The 20,132-nt window shown below is 42.7% G+C and overlaps 1 protein-coding gene across 2 annotated transcripts; it reads left to right on the top strand.

Annotated features, from left to right (window-relative positions):
* The first annotated feature begins 1,916 nt into the window (after window positions 1-1,916).
* COLEC11 (collectin subfamily member 11) lies at window positions 1,917-11,660 on the top strand. Of its 2 annotated transcripts, none has more exons than XM_044291540.1 (4): window positions 1,917-1,988; window positions 4,946-4,999; window positions 5,390-5,485; window positions 10,600-11,660. In XM_044291540.1, the coding sequence occupies exons 1-4, from the start codon at window positions 1,922-1,924 to the stop codon at window positions 10,989-10,991; spliced, it is 609 nt and encodes a 202-aa protein (XP_044147475.1). In that variant the 5' UTR covers window positions 1,917-1,921; the 3' UTR covers window positions 10,992-11,660. The 2 variants fall into 2 exon arrangements, with proteins under 2 accessions (XP_044147475.1, XP_044147474.1); XM_044291539.1 differs by having other exon boundaries at window positions 10,582-11,660.
* The last annotated feature ends 8,472 nt before the right edge of the window (window positions 11,661-20,132 follow it).

The raw sequence follows: 20,132 nt of genomic DNA, 5'->3' as shown, positions 1-20,132 counted from the left end.
CGCCGACGGCGCTGAGGAGAGCGAGCGCCTCGTCGGCGTCCCGAGACATATCTATTTATCCCCAGGACTGTGATGAGGGGACATCCTCTGCGTCTGGAGGAAAGAAGGTTTGTACACAAACATAGAAGAGGATTCTATAAGGTAAGAGCAGTGAGACTATGGAACTCTTTGCCTGAGAAGGTGGTGATGGTGAGTTCACTAAAAGAGTTCAAGAAGGGCCTGGACGTATTTCTGGAGTGTAATAATATACCTACATTTTCTATATCCCGAGCTTCTGGTACTTGCACTGCAATCCCTGACCCCTCTGGGTTAGCTTTCAGCTACACTGGGACTATCCCAGGAAGTACTGGTCCGCTTGCTTACCTGTAGCAAAGGCCATATCCCTGTACAGAGGTAAAGGGGTTTTCTGAGATTTTTTTCCACAATCTCATCTGTAGGGGTCTGACACCAGGGATCCCCTCAGATCAGCTATTTGAGAAGGCACAGTGGGTCCACACTCACTGATCCATAAGAGTGCTGACCAAGTCTCTTTCTGTTGTTCTAAGTACACTTGCATAGTTTTTGAAGGAACTCGGCAGGGAGGTTGTTCCAAACATCTTGGAGAACTAACCGCAGATATTCTGTGGATCTAGGCTTGCTCAAATCCTTCTGTCTCTTCATGTAATCCCCATTCAGACTTGATGATCTTGAGATCAGGGCTCTGTGGGGGCCATATCATCACACCCAGGACTCCTTGTTCTTCTTTACACTGAGGATAGTTCTTACCAACATTGGCTGTATGTTTGGTGTGGTTGTCCTGCTAGAGAATAAATTTAAACTGTTAACGACTTTTATTTTTGATGGCATTCCCACTTTGTAGCATCTTTTACACACCTGCCTTTTGCTCAGTACTATCTCTCTCTCTCTCTCTCTCTCTCTATATATATATATACACTCACCTAAAGAATTATTAGGAACACCATTCTAATACGGTGTTGGACCCCCTTTTGCCTTCAGAACTGCTCAGGTAGCCCGTGGCATTTAAGCGATGGCCAATTGGCACTAAGGGGCCTAAAGTGTGCCCAGAAAACATCCCCCACACCATTACACCACTACCACCAGCCTGCACAGTGGTAACAAGGCATGATGGATACATGTTCTCATTCTGTTTACGCCAAATTCGGACTCTACCATTTGAATGTCTCAACAGAAATCGAGACTCATCCGACCAGGCAACATTTTTCCAGTCTTTAACAGTCCAATTTTGGTGAGCTCGTGCAAATTGTAGCCTCTTTTTTGTAGTGGAGATGAGTGGTACCCGGTGGGGTCTTCTGCTGTTGTAGCCCATCCGCCTCAAGGTTGTGCGTGTTGTGGCTTCACAAATGCTTTGCTGCATACCTCAGTTGTAACGAGTGGTTATTTCAGTCAACGTTGCTCTTCTATCAGCTTGAATCAGTCGGCCCATTCTCCTCTGACCTCTAGCATCAACAAGGCATTTTTGCCCACAGGACTGCCGCATACTGGATGTTTTTCCCTTTTCACACCATTCTTTGTAAACCCTAGAAATGGTTGTGCATGAAAATCCCAGTAACTGAGCAGATTGTGAAATACTCAGACCGGCCCGTCTGGCACCAACAACCATGCCACGCTCAAAATTGCTTAAATCACCTTTCTTTCCCATTCTGACATTCAGTTTGGAGTTCAGGAGATTGTCTTGACCAGGACCACAACCCTACATGCATTGAAGCAACTGCCATGTGATTGGTTGACTAGATAATCGCATTAATGAGAAATAAAACAGGTGTTCCTAATAATTCTTTAGGTGAGTGTATATGTGTATATATATATATATATATATATATATTTTAGCTGCACAATGCATTGACAATTAGGATGTAAATGTACAGAAATCTGTCACTTATGGTTTTGCTTTCCAGGTGAAATGGGTGATAAAGGAGTAAAAGGAGGCATAGGACGTCATGGGAAGATTGGCCCTATTGGTTCTAAAGGTACTTATCTATTTAAAGGGGTTTTCCAAGATTTTTTTTACTGATGACCTATCTTCAAGATAGGCCATTAGTATCTGATCGTTGAGTGTCCGACACCTGGGACCCCTACCGATCAGCTGTTTGAGAAGGCAGCAGCGATCCTGTGAGCACTGTGGCCTTCTCCCTGCTTACCAAGCACAGCACATTGTATAGCGGCTGTGCATGGTATTGCAGCACAGCCCCATTAACTTGAATGGGGCTGAGGTGCTCCTAGGCCACATAACTGGAGAACATGTCGTCACTTGGCCTAGGAAAAGCAGAGAGAAGGCTGAAGTGCTCACAGGAGAGATCTTCAGTAAAAAAATCTTTGAAAAACTTTTTAAGCCCGTAATATGTACATCTGATATGAATTATGATTAGAGTTGAGTGAACACCTAGATGTTCGTGTTCGCGGAGTTCGGCCGAACTTTAAAAAAAAGTTTGAGTTCGGGATCCGAACTTGGACCCGAACCCGAACCCCATTAAAGTCAATGGGGACCCAAACTTCACTTTATTATTTTCCGTTATAACATTGTTATAACGGAAAATAATAGTATTAGCTTTTTCAGATCTGAGTTTTCACGATCGTGAAAACTCAGATCCGACAGTATATTCTAACACAGAGGCGTTCCCATGGTGATGGGGATGCTTCAAGTTAGAATATACTAAGAACTGTGTACATGACTGCCCCCTGCTGCCTGGTAGCACCCGATCTCTTACAGGGGGCTGAGATCCGCACAATTAACCCCACAGATGCAGTACCTGGGCTGGGCTGGTTCTAGGTGAAATGGGGCCCTGGGGCGAAAAACAATAAGGGGCCCCCCCCACATGACACTTGCTGACTTTAACGTCCCATATTGAAAACAAATGCAAGTGGCAAAGCAACATGTACAAGTAAAAATGTCTTTAATATTTATTGGCCCTCCAGTCCAAAGAGAACCAGGGCGGGCTAGTAGACTGGCACTGGAACGGATGAGATGGTGGGAATAGGATGGATCCAGTTGTTATAATCAACCAACCTACTAGTAACTGGGCTGGGCCCCTCCCCCCAATGCACATTTCTCCAGTCCAACTGACTCCAAACAGAACCAGGACGGGCTAGTACACTTGCACTGGCACGGGTGAGATGGTGCCTGGGATGGATTCGATCCAGTTTAATCAACCAACCTACCAGTAACTGGCCCCCTCCCCCCCAAATGCACATTTCTCCAATCCAACTGTCCAAACAGAACCAGGGCTCTCGAGTCTCTTAAAGAGACAGGCAGCGCAGGCAGAGTGGCCGCCGGCGGGGGAAGCCCCTCCAGTTAAATTACATTACTCCAGACCGGACCGCCCGGGACTCTGCGGGGTTATTATTAGCACTGCAGCGCCGCCACACTGTCCTGTTACACACAGAAAGAAATAGAATTATAGAATAGTAGTTAGTTGCGGCCGGACCCCCCTCCCTCCCCAGCTTTAAAATCATTGGTGGCCAGTGCTGCCCCCCTCCCTACTGCAGTCCTGGCTGCCATGGTTACTTAGCACTTTCAGCAGCATTATACTTACGTGCGCTGTCTGTGGCCGGCCGGGAGCTCCTCCTACTGGTAAGTGACAGGTCTGTGCTATAAGCAATGCACCGCACAGACCTTTCACTTACCAGTAGGAGGAGCGTCGGCTGGCCACAGACAGCGCATGTAAGTATAATGCTGCTAAAAGTGCTAAGTAACCATGGCAGCCAGGACTGCAGTAGGGAGGGGGGCCGCACTGGCCACCAATGATTTTAAAGCTGGGGAGGGAGGGGGGTCCGGCCGCAACTAACTACTATTCTATAATTCTATTTCTACTGCAGTAGCGTCCTGGCTGCCATGGTAACCGATCGGAGCCCCAGCGATTAAACTGGGACTCCGATCGGAACTGCCGTTCCGCTGCCACCAATGATGGGGGGGAGAGGGGAGGCCGCACTGGACACCAATGATTTTAATAGGGGGTGGGGGGCTGCACTAGCCACCAATGATTTTAATAAGGGGGGAAGGCCGCACTGGACACCAATGGTTTTAATAGGGGGGTGGGGTGGGGGTGGGGGGGCCGCACTGGCCACCAATGATTTTAATACTGGGGAGGGAGGGGGGGCACTGCCCACCAATGATTTTAATACTGGGGAGAAAAGGGGGTCTGGCCCCTGCTGCCTAGCAGCACCCGATCTCTTACAGGGGGCTGAGATCCGCGGCACCTGAGGGGTTAATTGTGAGTATCACAGCCCCCTGTAAGAGATCGGGTGCTGCCAGGCAGCAGGGGGCCAGACCCCCCTCCCTCCTCAGTATTAAAATGATTTGTGGCCAGTGCGCCCTCCCTATTAAAATCATTGGTGGCTAGTGCGGCCCCCCGACCCCCACCCACCCCCTATTGAAATCATTGGTGTCCAGTGCGGCCTCATCTCTCCCACCCATCATTGGTGGCAGCAGAGCGGCAGTTCCGATCGGAGTCCCAGTTTAATCGCTAGGGCTCTGATTGGTTACTATGGCAGCCAGGACGCTACTGCCATGGTGCGCTACTGCTTACGTGCGCTGTCTGTGGCCGGCCGGCGCTCCTCCTACTGGTAAGTGAAAGGTCTGTGCGGGGCATTGCTTATAGCACAGACCTGTCACTTACCAGTAGGAGGAGCTCCCGGCCGGCCACAGACATCGCACGTAAGTATAATGCTGCTAAAAGTACTAAGTAACCATGGCAGCCAGGACTGCAGTAATGGTAACTGATCGGAGCCCCAGCGATTAAACTGGGACTCCTAACGGAACTGCCGCTCCGCTGCCACCAAAGATGGCGAACAGTTCGGGTTCGCTCAATCCTACTTATGATGCCTTTCATTACAAGTCATAGGTTCTCATACTATGTTGCATGCTAATGTCTACTGAATTAATGTAAATTGTGCAAAATTAATGGGTATTACATTTTATTCTTGATAGGTGACAAGGGAGATGTTGGTGATATGGGTCTTCCGGGTCCTAATGGAGAACCAGGTATCTTTATGTTTCTATATCATGACATGTTGTATAGCTTGTGGTGTCATTTTCAAGCAGCATGACAGACCTTCCTCAAATGAAAGCCTACTTGGCAATCAGCTAAACCAGTAATGTGCGGTTGCCATATCACAGTTGTATTACACCTAGAAGACACCTAGAAGACATGAGGAAAAAAGTGGTTAACCTGGGAAAACCAATTCAATCCCTAGACGAGTAATAATGTGACAGCATCCAAGTAAACACATTTAATCCCATCTTGGGATACTAGATTTCAACTTCCAAAACTCTGTACAAATAGTGCTATTCCACTTTGATCACCCTGCCAGATACTTTTTACATTATAAGACCAGTGCAGTATTTCCCCAGCATTTGTCCTTGTTCTTCTAGGTATTCCATGTGAATGTGGACATTTGAGGAAAGCTGTTGGTGAGATGGACATCCTGGTGACACAGCTGACCACAGAGCTAAAGTTTGTCAAAAATGGTATGTGTTACATTATTCAATTAATGAATGTATGAAAAATGTACAAATTCTTCTAAAAATGATACGGATGATACAACATTTAGAGACTATGGAGATGACAGAATTAGTGCTACCAAGAGCACACAATGTAAACCTACAGTGAAACAAAGGAGTCCTTAAACGGCAATGTGTACAAAAATAAAAATACATTTTATTGAATACATAAATATAAAAACATGGAGATCACAAGACACACACAAAATATGTGGCACCTCCAAGCGGACAGAGTATACATAAGCCAGTAAATATAGAGAGAGCCTGTGAGAGTTTATATATTAAGCAGTTATAAAGTGCCAAGTGCAACAAGTATACAACCTACAAAAGCAGGAACCAATTAAAGGTTTATAATAGTGCCCATATTAGGTAAAGTATATGCATATAGTGTAACTACAGCTTACCCATAATGTTACTGTCACCACAAGGAGGACCACACTCCCCGACGCGCGTTTCGGTGGAAACACCTTCTTCTGGGGGCGTGGTTCTTCCCAAAGGTGAGCGCCATTTACACAGTGACCCACCAATTAAAAGCTACCTACTTCAATTAAATATAACTCAGTACCGGTGTGTTGGTATGCGGGACAAGGAGGCATGTTGTATAATGGTGATTGCTGGGATAAGCGCTGCCCAGCATGGCCGAGCGCTAACCAACCAATAAGAGCAGCACTCCAAGTTCATTAAAGGGCTTCTGTCACTCCACTAAAGTCATTATATTTTTTTTTTGGGCTAGTTACATTCCTTATAGTGCGATATATGAGAATATAATGTTGTCACTTACTTTCATTCAGCCGTTTCTTATAAAAACGAAGTTTTATAATATGTAAATCAGGTCTCTACCAGCAAGTAGGGCGTCTACTTGCTGGTAGCCGCCGCAAAAAACCGCCCCCTCGTCGTGTTGATTGACAGGGCCAGCCGCGAACTCCTCCTCCGGCCGGCCCTGTCAGCATTTTAAAAATCGCGCGCCTCTGTTCATTCGGCGCAGGCGCTCTGAGATGAGGAGGCTCGTCTCCTCAGAACTCCCTCAGTGCGCCTGCGCCGATGACGTCTTCTCTTTCGGTGATGTCATCGGCGCAGGCGCACTGAGGGAGTTCTGAGGAGACGAGCCTCCTCATCTCAGAGCGCCTGCGCCGAATGAACAGAGGCGCGCGATTTTCAAAATGCTGACAGGGCCGGCCGGAGGAGGAGATTGCGGCTCGCCCTGTCAATCAACACGATGAGGGGGCGGTTTTTTCCGGCGGCTACCAGCAAGTAGACGCCCTACTTGCTGGTAGAGACCTGATTTACATATTATAAAACTTCGTTTTTATAAGAAACGGCTGAATGAAAGTAAGTAACACCATTATATTTTCATATATCGCACTATAAGGAATGTAACTAGCCCCAAAAAAAAAAAGACTTTAGTGGGGTGACAGAAGCCCTTTAAGCTGCGCAGTTGGTAGATGTCAGGCATATAGGGGGCCGAATGCCGCACCACGTGATGGCCAGTCACAAGGGCAAACGTCCGCCACCATACGCCTGACGCAAAAAGGAAAAGAAAGGAGGCCGGGCGCCGCACCACGTGATGGCCAGTCACGCGGGTCCGCGCACACCCTCAGTTACCTAGAGACACATTGAAGTATTGCATCATGTGGACGGAAGCACGCCGTGGCCACATGATGGCCAGTCACGTGACCCGCGGCGCTCCCGGCCACAGAATACATACAGAAAGGAGCATAATTAAATCACCACATGATCTGGTAAAATGCTGAAAGTAGTGAGTGCATACAATAAGTAGTAATGAATGGTGAATGCGGAACAAAGGTGAAAGGAAATCACATAAATTGAATGAAGTGATGGTGTGAAAAGAATGTGAGTGAAAAAAATGTGAGTGAAAAAAAGGAGGGGCAAAATGTGAATGGGGTGGAGTGAAAATATGCATAAAAGGCAAATAAGTGATATATAGTGTACAGATACAATGCGTGCATATAATGTGCACAGCAAAATCGCACCGAAGTGCAAAAAATCAAGTAACATGGGTAAAATGCTCAAGTGATGTTTCATTCCGATGTTGTCTTCCAACAAGATGTCCAAAGGCAATGTATAGCCGCAACAGACCAGTGGGGATCAAAACTACAATTAAATAAATTGAATAAAAAATGTATAATAATAATAGGAAGAAACACTAAACAATACAATAAGTGAATTAAAAATCCTAAAGTTATAAGAAAGGAGCAAAAGTCAGAACATCATTGAGGCCTCGTGGTTGCATTGTGTTCAATGTCCACATCCATTTGGTTACACATTGGGCAAGGCGTTTCATGGTACGGCGTTCGGCCCCTATATGCCTGACATCTACCAACTGCGCAGCTTAATGAACTTGGAGTGCTGCTCTTATTGGTTGGTTAGCGCTCGGTCTGCTGGGCAGCACTTATCCCAGCAATCGCCATTATACAACATGCCTTCTTGTTCCGCATACCAACACACCGGTACTGAGTTATATTTTATTGAAGTAGGTAGCTTTTAATTGGTGGGTCACTGTTTAAATGGCGCTCACCATTGGGAAGAACCACACTCCCAGAAGAAGGTGTTTCCGCCGAAACGCTTGTCAGGGAACGTGGTCCTCCTTGTGGTGACAGTAACATTATGGGTAAGCTGTAGTTACACTATATGCATATACTTTACCTAATATGGGCACTATTATAAACCTTTAATTGGTTTCTGCTTTTGTAGGTTGTATACTTCTTGCACTTGGCTCTTTATAACTGCTTAATATATAAACTCTCGCAGGCTCTCTCTATATTTACTGGCTTATGTATACTCTGTCCGCTTGGAGGTACCACATATTTTGTGTGTGTCTTGTGATCTCCATGTTTTTATATTTATGTATTCAATAAAATGTATTTTTATTTTTGTACACATTGCCATTTAAGGACTCCTTTGTTTCACTGTAGGTTTACCTGTTTCCAGTGAGTTGGCATTTTTTGAGGGGTTATTATAGGTTGCTTTACACTGAGTTTGCGCATCCTTATAGCAACGTTAGAACCTAAATATTTTGATTCCAAGAGCACACAATGATCTGTAACCATGCACACCAGTTTAAGACATCCTACTGACACAAATGCATTTTACATGGGTGTCAGATGCTCAGGCATTTATATGTCCCTATGGCAGAGAATGTACATTAGACTAAACATATAATAATTTCCCCCCAACCACAAATTTTAATGCCGATCTCGGACAGTACAGTATTTAGATGCCGTGATCATCTGAATGGTGGAAAACCTGGAAGCGTGCGGCGATCGGAGATGCCGTTAATTAATTCTAGTGGGCTGGGTCTCTCTGGAGAATCCCAGCGTATTAGAGCTGCAATTCCTATGTTGGCCAGCACGTGGTAGGCCAAGATAGGAAATTGGCAATTTAACGTTTTCTATATTCCCTATGGGATTATATAAATATTCAATAAAAAACTAAGTATTGGAGATTGTGGCTTTCTAAGGAGGCTACACAAAATACATAAAAAAATAAAATAATATATGGATACCTTCTCTTAGAATACAAAAATAAATACAAAAATAATAAAAAATATTAACATCATGGTCATCATCGCGTCCGAAAATGCCCGTACTATTAAAATATAAAAATATTTTTCCAATACTGCAAATGACGTAACGGAAAAAAGTATCAAAAAGGCATATTTGGCATTTTTTTTCTCACTTCTCTTAACCCAAAAAATTTAATAAAATGGAATAAAAAACTGTCCAAATTGGTATGACTGCAGATCATCCTGCAAAAAATAAGCCCCCACACAGCTCAGTAGACATAATCATACAAAAGTTATGGGGGTCAGAATATGGTAATGTAAAAATGCTTTTTTTCAAAGTTTAAATGTATTTTCTAAGTATTTAGACATATGTATAGGTTTTATATGTGGTATAGTTGTCGTTGTACTGACCCAGATTGCACACTATCATAAGTGTCTGTGTCTCAATTTTTCTGTGTCCTGCAGTAGGGATCCTTAGCGATCAGCTGTCAACTGAAGGAACCTGGCAGACAGTGCTCAGTTTCCCTGCAGTGCCACAGCAGGGGAAATAAAGTATTACATAATTATCATTTAAATTAATGGCCTGTCCATGTAATGCAATAAAAGTCTGAAACTAATGTTGAGTGAATCGAAGTATAGTGGAATTCGATCTGAAGTTTAGGAAAAACTCAATTCCCTGCGAAGTTGAATTTCCTTGCACTTTGTGATAACAAATCAATTTTTCCTAAAATGGTGGCTGAAAATTAAAAAAAAATTATACTCACCTCATCCAATTGATCACAGAGAGGCCGTCCATTCCCATCTTGATTGAAGAAAACCCACCAAAGGATCTGCGGTGAGTGTGAAGACATCACCACGTGATCACAATGGCCGCGTATGGTGACGTCATCACTCTCACCGCAGGTCCTTTGGCCAGTTTTCTTCAATCAAGACAGAAGAAAATGTCCTCTTCGTGATCAAGTGGATACGTTGAGTATAATTTTTTTTTTACCACAGCTTAACGCCCTGAGCACCTGAATGTGAGTCTCTGATGCTGCAATCAGCGTTTAACGCAGCATCTGATATGTTAAATGATGGGGGATGGCACAATTGCCGTTCCCCGTCATTGCGCCTGCTCCATACAATGAAAAGTGATTCATGAGAAAGTAATTAGTAACTAATCGAATTTCTTGACAAAGTTCGGCGAAGATGCTGGATTGAATTTTTCAAAACTTCACTTTTCTTTAGCTAAGACCTCCAGAGCAAAAGATACTCTATATAGCCATTATCCATAGTGGCTAATAGAGGAGGGTTCCTGAGAGGGTACCCCCCTATTAACTCTAATAATAATTATCTATTAGGGTATTTGAAAATAGGTTTCTTTCCAATTTTCTAATGTTGTTGTAGAAAATTATTACACAGTTTGTACATAGTTTGTCAAGGCAGCATCTGAAAGGGTTTGAGGGATGCCAACCATACATGTTTTTCTGGTTTTCTATCTACCTGAACTGCTGTGTTGTACATTAAGACTGTTATAGAAATACGAGTGCTCACTTTTCAGCACTGCCCTCCCCTGCAGTTGTTGCTGGAGTGCGAGAGACAGATACTAAGATTTACCTGCTGGTGAAAGAAGAGAAGAAATATATCGAAGCCCAATCCTATTGCCAAGGAAGAGGAGGAACACTCAGCATGCCCAAAGACGAGACAACAAATAGTCTGCTTGCCTCTTACATCAACCAGGCTGGCCTCAGCAGAGTGTTCATTGGGATAAATGACCTGGAAAAAGAAGGTCACTATACGTATTCTGACCGGTCACCAATGCAGACCTTCAACAAGTGGCGGCAAGGAGAACCTAATAATGCCTACGATGAGGAGGACTGTGCCGAAATAGTGTCCTCAGGAGGATGGAATGATGTCTCCTGTCTTATAACAATGTATTTTATTTGTGAGTTTGACAAAGAACATGTGTAATTTTTTTTTCCTATATCAATTCAAGAAGTTCTCCAGCTAAATACATACATTTATGGTTAAAGGGACTTTGTCAACTCAGAGCAGCCCTATTAACTACACTAATGCATGAATAGTATAGCTGACGCTAAGTTCAGCTCAGTCATTTTTATCTCTATACTCACTCCTGTTCCCCCACAGTGTGCCCGAAAACTGTCAGTGCAGCGCCGAGGACTACTCCTGGAGTCCTCACCGTTATGTACATGGATGGTTTGTGGGTCCACAACAGGACAGTGGGGGAAGTATAAAGATAAAATGACCTGAACTCAGCATTAGTTGTAATGTTCATGCCTTAGTCTAGTAAATAGGGCTTGTCCAAGGGGATGGAGTCCCTTTAATACACCAGGAAGGGATGGAGAAAGATATGGTTTGAAACTTTGGGCCCCTTCACTGTCCTATCCTTAATTAACGGGGTTATGCCATGATTGATGTAAAAAAATTAAAATATTACATAATCTGTTACATGACAATACCTTTCTAACAAAGCTAGAACGAGCCCTGTAGCTCACATAAGTTCATCGATTTCCACATTCACTGCTCTAATTGATCTTCTAGATTATCTTCAGCCTGGCAGCGCAGGGGATGTGTCCTTTCTGCTGCAGCTCTCCCCTTGTAACTGCCACAGCTTCTAACAAAACATATGGCTGGTGGCAGCACGTTCGACCAGCTCAGTGAGACGGACCAAAAAATCAGGAAAAGAACAAACAGCAGGTGGCGCTATACAGATACATTTTATTAAATAGCTCACTGGCTATACTAACTTTTTAATTACATGCAATTACAAAAGTATTTAGGTCCAGGTGCTGGATTGAAAAATGTATAATATGTTTCGTAACATAATCCCTATAAGGGGCAATTCTGCCTTGAGCTGAAGACGTGAGCCAGGCTGGTTGCTAGGGACATGCTGCCTAATACACTGTTGCAAAGACTGTGGTTGGTAAGTGACTTATTCATAGTTACCAGCCTGTCGGCTCTAAGATGACTGGGTATTTCCTATCTCAGGTTACAGTATTAAACAGATACAGTAATTCAGGTGGAGAACCTCTTTAAAGGAGTTATTCCATGGGAAGTATTACATTGCAATGAATAGGGCATTTCAAAATGAAGTATTATTGCAATAATAAATGTTTATGTACATTACATTTACATTTTTAATAGCTCCCCCTGCTGTTTCTACTGTGTAAAAAAAATTGTGGTCCACTTTCTGCATTCAGTGGTGGACTGACATGCTCGATAGCTTCCTTGCTCCCTTTCCCTAAGTGCTGGCGCAGTGATCTCATAGAGAAGCAGATGAAGACTCACATACACCTTTCAATCATTCATCCCTATTTCTAAATGTGTAGAATTATACAGCTTTATGTCCCTCTAGACCAGGGGTGCACAACCTGCGGCCCGGGGGCCACATGCGGCCCTTGATACCTTTCTGTGCGGCCCTCAACCATCTGGTAACAGACATGTATGCCTATGTCTTGTGGCTGCTCACATGTATTTTTCATGTATTTCTCCCATTAGATGGGAGTCCTGGAAGTGTAACTAGACACAAATGGTATATACTGTGTGTTCAATATGCCATAAGTACAATATTTCCGTTGTTAATACACCTTAAAATTTTAATTTCGGCCCTCGTCATTGGTTCAGTCTGGCAATGTGGCCCCCAACCAGGAAACGTTGTGCACCCCTGCTCTAGACAGTGGAGATGGAAATGAGAGGGGGAGGGGGCATAACATAACATAGTGTTATTTATTAGTGGAACTGCTGGGGTTGTGGTTGAGGGATTATTTTCTGTGCAGAGGAGGAAGGTGTTAAAAAGAGCTGCCATCCATCTAAAAATGCCCACTCCCGCCCAGTATCTTTTGTGTCCCCACACAGTAATTCATCTCCCTTACTGCCCCCTTCACAGCAAAATGCCTCCTTTTTTGTCCCCACACAGTAGTTTTGCCCCCTTAGTGCCCCTAAACAGTAGTTGTGCCCCATACAGCAGAATGCTCTGATAGTGCCTTCACACAGTAAACAACCCCCTTGGTGCCCACACACAGTAGTGCTGGACCCTTAGTGCCCTCCTTAAAAAAATGTTGCCCCCTTAGCATTAATAAAATTAAAAAAAAATAATACTCACCTAGCCCCATATCCCCCAATGAATGGAGAGATTCCTGATCTCTCTAGCAGCAGGCGCAATGCAGTGACGTCATCGCACTTGCTAAGCTGAGCTGGACAGGGTATAGGCGACTTTTTCATCGGGGGAATGATCCTCGGACTGTTTTCTCTTTAAACTCCAGCTCAGGCATGATGACGTCACCACATAACACCTGCTGCTAGGGAGAGCACATGCCTCTGAATGGTGGAGCTGCATCCTCAAGTTGCAGATACGGTTGAAATTGGGACATACCTCAGCCGTCCCAGGACTATGGCCAGCTGTTGAAATTCGGGACTGTCCCACTGGATCCAGGATGTTTGGGAGATATGCATTTCACCCTTGAGATGCTTTGGTCAATCGCAACCATGGCATCAGAAAGGTAATTTGGAAGGAGATGATGGAATCCCTGTCTTGAGATCATGGGAGCTGTTCTGTGGCAGCCTGGGGACTTTTAAAGGTTCTAGGCTTGCCATAGTGAAGTTTCTACTAAGCCCTGCCAATGATTTTACCATAGAATGCAATGCTATTTGATTACAAGTAATCTAAGCATCACATGTTTAAAGGGGTATTCCAGTTGTAGCAAGTTATTCTCTATCCATGGTGTAGAGGATAACATGAAAAACTGGGATCCTGTACTACTCGGGGCCCCCCAAAATGAATGGAGTGGCAGGCCGGGCATGCTAACTAACTCACTTGCCGTTCCAGTGATAGCCGAGTACAGCTCTTTGGATAGGTGATAACTTGCTATGACCAGAATACCCCTTTAAGTCATCTAGGGGGTGGGAGCTACAAAAAAAGTCAAACTTTATTTTTTTAGTTTAAAAAAATATTTAAAAAGAGCAAAAATTCTAAATCCAAATCCAAACCCTTTGCCATTTTAAAAATAAACAAAAATTTCCCAAAACCTCTTTGGTATTGCTGCATCAGAAAATTCCCAAACTATTAAATAAAAACTTATTTATTTTCTATGGTAAATGTCAAAGCAGAAAAAAAAATGCCTAAATCGCTGTGTTTTGTCCTTTCGCCTCCCCCCAAAAGTCATACATATCTCAAAATGGTATTGGTAAAATGTACAGCTCACCCCATAACTCCATAGATGAAAATATAAAAAGAGTTATGGGTATCAGAATAAGGAGATCCAAACAATTTGATTTTAATTTTTTAAAATATTTTTAAAAAGTATTAAAACACAGGTATCGCTGTAATTAGGGGATATGTATGTGCTGCGGCGAGGCAAATTTAGTTAAGTACGAAGTCATGAGAGACTTCGATGAATAACTTTGGGCTTTAATTCTACAACTTTAAAAACATTTTAAAACAGTAATCCGAAGTCGGTACCGAAGTCGACTTTGGATTCCTGTTTTAAAATGTTTTTAAAATTGTTGAATCGAAGCCCGAAGTTATTCACCGAATTCTCGCGCGACTACGGACTTAATGAATTTTGCCTTGCCACAGCACATACATTTTAATGTTGTACAGAGACAAATCTCTGTACAGCATTAAAACGAATTTTAGGAACAAATCGACTTTGGTTCTTGGCTCCAAAATGCAATTTCCTCATTCCTACCTGTAATCATACCAGAATAAAGGTAACGTGATTTTTACCACCTCGTAAATGCTGTAAATAAAAAGCCTTTTTTCCATTCCCACCCTATTTATGGTTTCTCCAGCTCCCTAATACATTGTATGGAATTTTAAAGGGCACCATCACAAAGTACAACTTGCCCCAATTGCCCCAAAAGTCTTTATTTGAATGGAAAAGTAAAGAAGTTATGACTCTTGGAAGACAGAGAGATAAATACAAAAGCGAAAAATGAAAATTGTTTACAGGGCAAAGAGGTTAAAGCAGGTGCCTAAGATAAGAGAAAATGGGTTTGAACCAGGCACAGTAGACATGTGAAGGCGGTCTTTTGTGTCCATGTAGTACAGTACAAAGCGGAAACACCGGTCATTAAGAAAAAGTAGCATCTTCTATTTTGTATTGCAGCTCACTTTTATGTTTCTAAGATACTCTGCAAATTTACTAATACTGTCTGATTTTTAGACTTAGACCAGGCAGGTACATTCCAGGCAATCTAAAAATGTGCCAGATTTATCACAGTGGGTGATGCTGGATGATAAATCTGGCGCACCTTTAAACTGTCTAGTTTAAAGAGGCTTTGTTGCCGGATCTAATAAACCTGCCTGGTAGGGCTCATCATGCTGATTAAAACTTTCTTTTGTCTGTACGATAAACAGCTACAGAGATATCAGTATTTTTATTCATATGCAAATGAGAAGTTGGAGCACCAGGAGGCGAGGCTTAATCATTTGAGGCCTGCTTTGTAACACCCCCTGTGCTCAGCACACTCCCCCCTCCCCTGGATTGACAGGGCTAGACATTCTGAGGGCAGAGCTTATGTCCTGGCATGTACATATCATATACTCTATGTACTATAGCTTCACCACACTGAGATCTGCTCAGAAAGCTAATCTATATATTTACTGCTTTATTCACAGGAAGAATATATGATTATAAAGACACCAGTGATATGTGTTAGCGTATAATCATAAAAAAAACATGTTTTTCTATATGGTAATATTATAGCTTACTAGTATAGTGGTCTAGCATGCATGTAGAGATCTTTGGTTCAAGTCCCAGAGGAGGAGACATACATTTTCTTCTGTTATTTTTTCTCTCTTTTATTTAACCCATAATAAAAGATCATACTATAATAGTAATAATAATAATTAAAAAAAGGCCTTACTATATTAAGAATACAGTTTTGTTTTTGCTAAAACCTGTTACTGGTTTATATACAGACACAATATATGATTATAAAGAAACCAGTAATATTTATTAGCTTTCTAAAACAAACATTATTCTCAATATGATAAGGATATAGACTTTTCTTATGGGATAAATGTGGAAGACAAAAAATATCTGAAGAAAAAAAACTTTGAAGTTTCTCACAAGATTCAAACCTGGGATCTCTACATGCAAAACCAATCATTTCTATGTGTATTCTGCCTGCGAACAAAGCAGTAATTTATAGATGACCTTTCTGAGCAGATCTCAGTGTGGTGAAGCTATAGTACATAGTGTATATGATATGTACATGCTCACACAAAGCTCTAGGACAGGCATCCTCAAACTGCGGCCCTCCAGCTGTTGTAAAACAACAACTCCCACAATGCCCTGCTGTAGGCTGATACCTGTAGGCTGTTCGGGCATGCTGGGAGTTGTAGTTTTGCAACAGCTGGAGGGCCGCAGTTTGAGGATGCCTGCTCTAGGACATAGCTCTGCCCTCAGCCTGTTGTCTAGTCTAGCCCTGTCAATCAAGGTGGGGGGGTGCAGAGCATAGGGGGTGTTACAAAGCAGTGCTTAAAGGGAGTCTGTCACCTCCATATGGCCATATACAGTGCTTACATGGCTCTGTAGCACGACTATACAGGATTGTAATGGTACCTTTGTTCTTTTCTTTAGACTTGCACCAGCAGGAAAAACGACGTTTAATTCATATGCAAATGAACACTCGCAAGTGCCCAGGGGCGGAGTTCAGTGTGTAGGTGCCCAGGCTGCTCTGCCTTCTTTTCACTTTACTCCTCCCCAGTCTCTGCATTTGCCCTATCGATGAGGCAAGAGACTTGGAGGGCGGGCAAATGCAGAGACTGGGGAGGAGTAAAGTGAAAAGAAGGCAGAGCAGCCTGGGCACCTACACACTGAACTCCGCCCCTGGGCACTTGCGAGTGCTCATTTGCATATGAATTAAACTTCGTTTTTCCTGCTGGTGCAAGTCTAAAGACAAAGGTACCGTTACAATCCTGTATAGGTGTGCTACAGAGCCATGTAAGCGCTGTATGTGGCCATATGGATGTGACAGACTCCCTTTAAAGGATTCAGCCCTGCCTCCTGGTGCTCGAAATTCTAATTTGCAGATGAATAAAAACGCAGATATCTCTGCAGCTGTTTATTGTACAGACAAAAGAAAGGTATAATTTTAATCAGCATTATGAGCCCTACCAGGCAGTAGGGTTGATCCTGGTGACAGAGACTCTTTAAAGGGTGTCTATCAACAGGATTAACCCTGTAAACCAGGCACAGGTTGTTCCATGGTCGATCCTGCAGAATAAAATGATACTTGTCTTGTGAAAATTGGTTGCAGTGCTCCTGAGAAAAAAGACTTTTGCTCTTTGTGTGAATGAGGGCTTCAGTGCACCGAGGAGGCAAGCAATTATGGAACCTATCTGGCAGGTTACACCTATTGCCCACAAAGCCACACACAGCATTTTGATTGCTATATCTCCCCTCTGTGTGTGCTTTCATAAGTGTGACTTGTGTTTGTTTCTATGCTATTTAATGTCTTATCATAAGTAACCAGTTTTTATACCAGAATACTAGATACTGTAGATGTGTAAATACAGTGGAAATATGTAAATTATGCTATATCCCATTATATCCAGCTACTACATTGAACGTAACATAATATTTCACTGGCTATAACCTATGTAATTCCACTCACACAAAGTTAAGACCTTACTTTAAAAAAATAAATACATTTTAATGTGCATTAACCAGTAGCCAATGTTGAATATAGAGAAGAGATTATCACAGATCAGATCAAATGGAGGTCTGTTTCTAGCACATCTTTTTGGCTGCTTCTCACTGACTGAGAAAGGTGGTCAGCATACCTATTTAAAGGGTGTCTGTCAGCAGTTTTGACCATCCTAAACTGCTGACAGCGCTAGATAGGGCCTGAGAAAAGCAGGACAGACATCCCTTTTGTGGAGCTTTTTTTTTCCTGCCAGATTCTGCTTTTGAAAGTGCCATGGAGGTGGACGTTCACTATGAAGTGCTCTCTGCATTGGACTGCTTCACAGCCTCTCCCTTCTGCTCTGAGTGACAGCTGCGCTGGTGTCTTGACAGAGGGGGGTGGCTGTGCAGCAGCTTCATTCAGAGAACAGAGAGCACTTCTCATTGAAGCTCCGCCTCCTGGGCACTTGCAGGAGCAGAACCTGGCAGAATAAATTTTTATACTCACACTAGTCCTGGAGATAAAAGCTCCACAGAAGGCACGGTATATTTGTCCTGCTCTTTCCAGCTTCTACTTCGTACTGTCAGCATTGTCAAACATGCTGAAAAACTCCCTTTTAAAGAGGTTTTCTGAGAATTTATACTGATGAGTTATCCTCTGGTCCGACACCTGGGACCCCCGCCGATCAGCTATATGAGAAGGCATACCGCACCCTTCTCTCTATTCACCAAGCACAGGACCGTACATTGTACAGAGGCTCTGCTTGGTATCACAGCTCAGCCCCATTCACTTCGGTGGTGCTGAGCTACTCCTAGGCCACGTGACCGATAAATATGGCATCGCATGGACTAGGCTAAGCTGTGAGAAGGCAGTGGTGCTTCTGTGAGTGCTGGTGCCCTCACAAATAGATGATTGTAGGGGTCTCGGATGTTGGACACACACATCGATCAGATACTGAAGACCTATCCAGAGGTTATCAAAAGGTCTCAGAAAAGCCCCCAGTCCCCACTGCATGTATTGCTTTTGGCAATAGCTAGGTTTAGATAATGAAATGAACATGTTCATTGAACTGTTCAGATGTCTATTCAATGAATGCATCAATGAGACTCAACTGCCACATTACAATATTACCATATTCATTTAGGTATTTTCAAATTTTGACAATCTTAAGCACAAACTATACCAAATGAAAATCGGAAATCTTTGCTGTATTGGTTTTATATCTACATAATTCTAAATAAAGAAGTCTTATTATCTTCTTGTCTATAATTATATTAAATATGTTCATATACGTATAATTCTGTAATTGTCATGTGAAAATTTATAACAGAGACAAAAAAAACGGGATGGAAATGCATGATATAATTCTTTCTCACTATGGCTCATGGGTAATGTATACAGATGTAATCCTGGGCATTTTACATGTACAATATAGTCCATGTTAATTGAGTTGCGGTCATAACTAACAAAATCCAGGAGATGAAAAATTATAACGACCCAACATTCATGACCATTATGATGCTGGTTTGGCAGATTTTCTAGGTCATTACATACTTTACTGCTACTACTACCTAAAATTCAATTTTTACTATAAAACGGCACAACACCAACTTAAAGATGTCTGTGAAGGTTCTCATTTATCCAGGTCATGGTATATTTGTAAAGAATAAATCAAGGCAACGGGACGTACTGTAGATTTCTTGAAAACGTTTCACTCATTCTTCCAACGAGCTTTCTCAATTCTGAGTGACTGTACAAAAATTCTGGGAATAAATATGTAACTGAATCAACATCTGGTAATTATACCCAGCATGGGGTCAGAGGTCATTATACCTAGCATGGGGTCAAAGGTGTTGACACCTTTTTCTGGGAGGTCTTTATCACCTACTGACTCCAATTAGGATAATGGAATCAACACTTTTGACCCCATGCTGGGTATAATTACCAGATGTGGATTCAGTTACATATTTATTCCCAGAATTTTTGTACAGTCACTCAGAATTGAGAAAGCTCGTAGGAAGAACGAGTGAAACGTTTTCAAGAAATCTACAGTACGTCCAGTTGCCTTGATTTATTATTTACAGATATACCAACTTAAAGAAATTCACACCGTTTTAAAGGGTCCACTTTATATCTAGAAATGTTTCATGCCATTCATTTTAGGAATATATTACTGAAGTGTTTGCATGGGACATGTAAAAAAACTGGAGATATGGAAACTGCAGCAAATGGTATCATTGAAACCTTCAATAAGCACTTCAGACACCTTCATGAATATTCAATTCAAGGGGTTATTTGGTCAATTCAACTTTTTCAAACAGTTTCTGAATTGTGGAAAATAATGAAGTAAGTCATACTCCCTTAGCAATCCCTTGCCGCTCCTGTTCCGACATTTCCTGGTCTCTAGTTCTTGGTTATTCACAAAAGACATAGGAAACGATTGCTCGTCCAATCACT

Source organism: Bufo gargarizans, chromosome 4 (assembly GCF_014858855.1).
Source record: "Bufo gargarizans isolate SCDJY-AF-19 chromosome 4, ASM1485885v1, whole genome shotgun sequence".
Classification (NCBI taxonomy): Eukaryota; Metazoa; Chordata; class Amphibia; order Anura; family Bufonidae; genus Bufo; species Bufo gargarizans.
Note: the sequence above shows the minus strand (reverse complement) of the source record. Positions and strands in the feature narration are given on the sequence as shown.

Bases quoted from the DNA above. Each gene is read 5' to 3' on its own strand.
- COLEC11 (XM_044291539.1), top strand. From the start codon at position 1,922: ATGGGTGATAAAGGAGTAAAAGGAGGCATAGGACGTCATGGGAAGATT. The intron at 1,989-4,945 runs GTACTTATCTAT...TATTCTTGATAG, and splicing joins TGGCCCTATTGGTTCTAAAG to GTGACAAGGGAGATGTTGGT. The intron at 5,000-5,389 runs GTATCTTTATGT...TTGTTCTTCTAG, and splicing joins GGGTCCTAATGGAGAACCAG to GTATTCCATGTGAATGTGGA.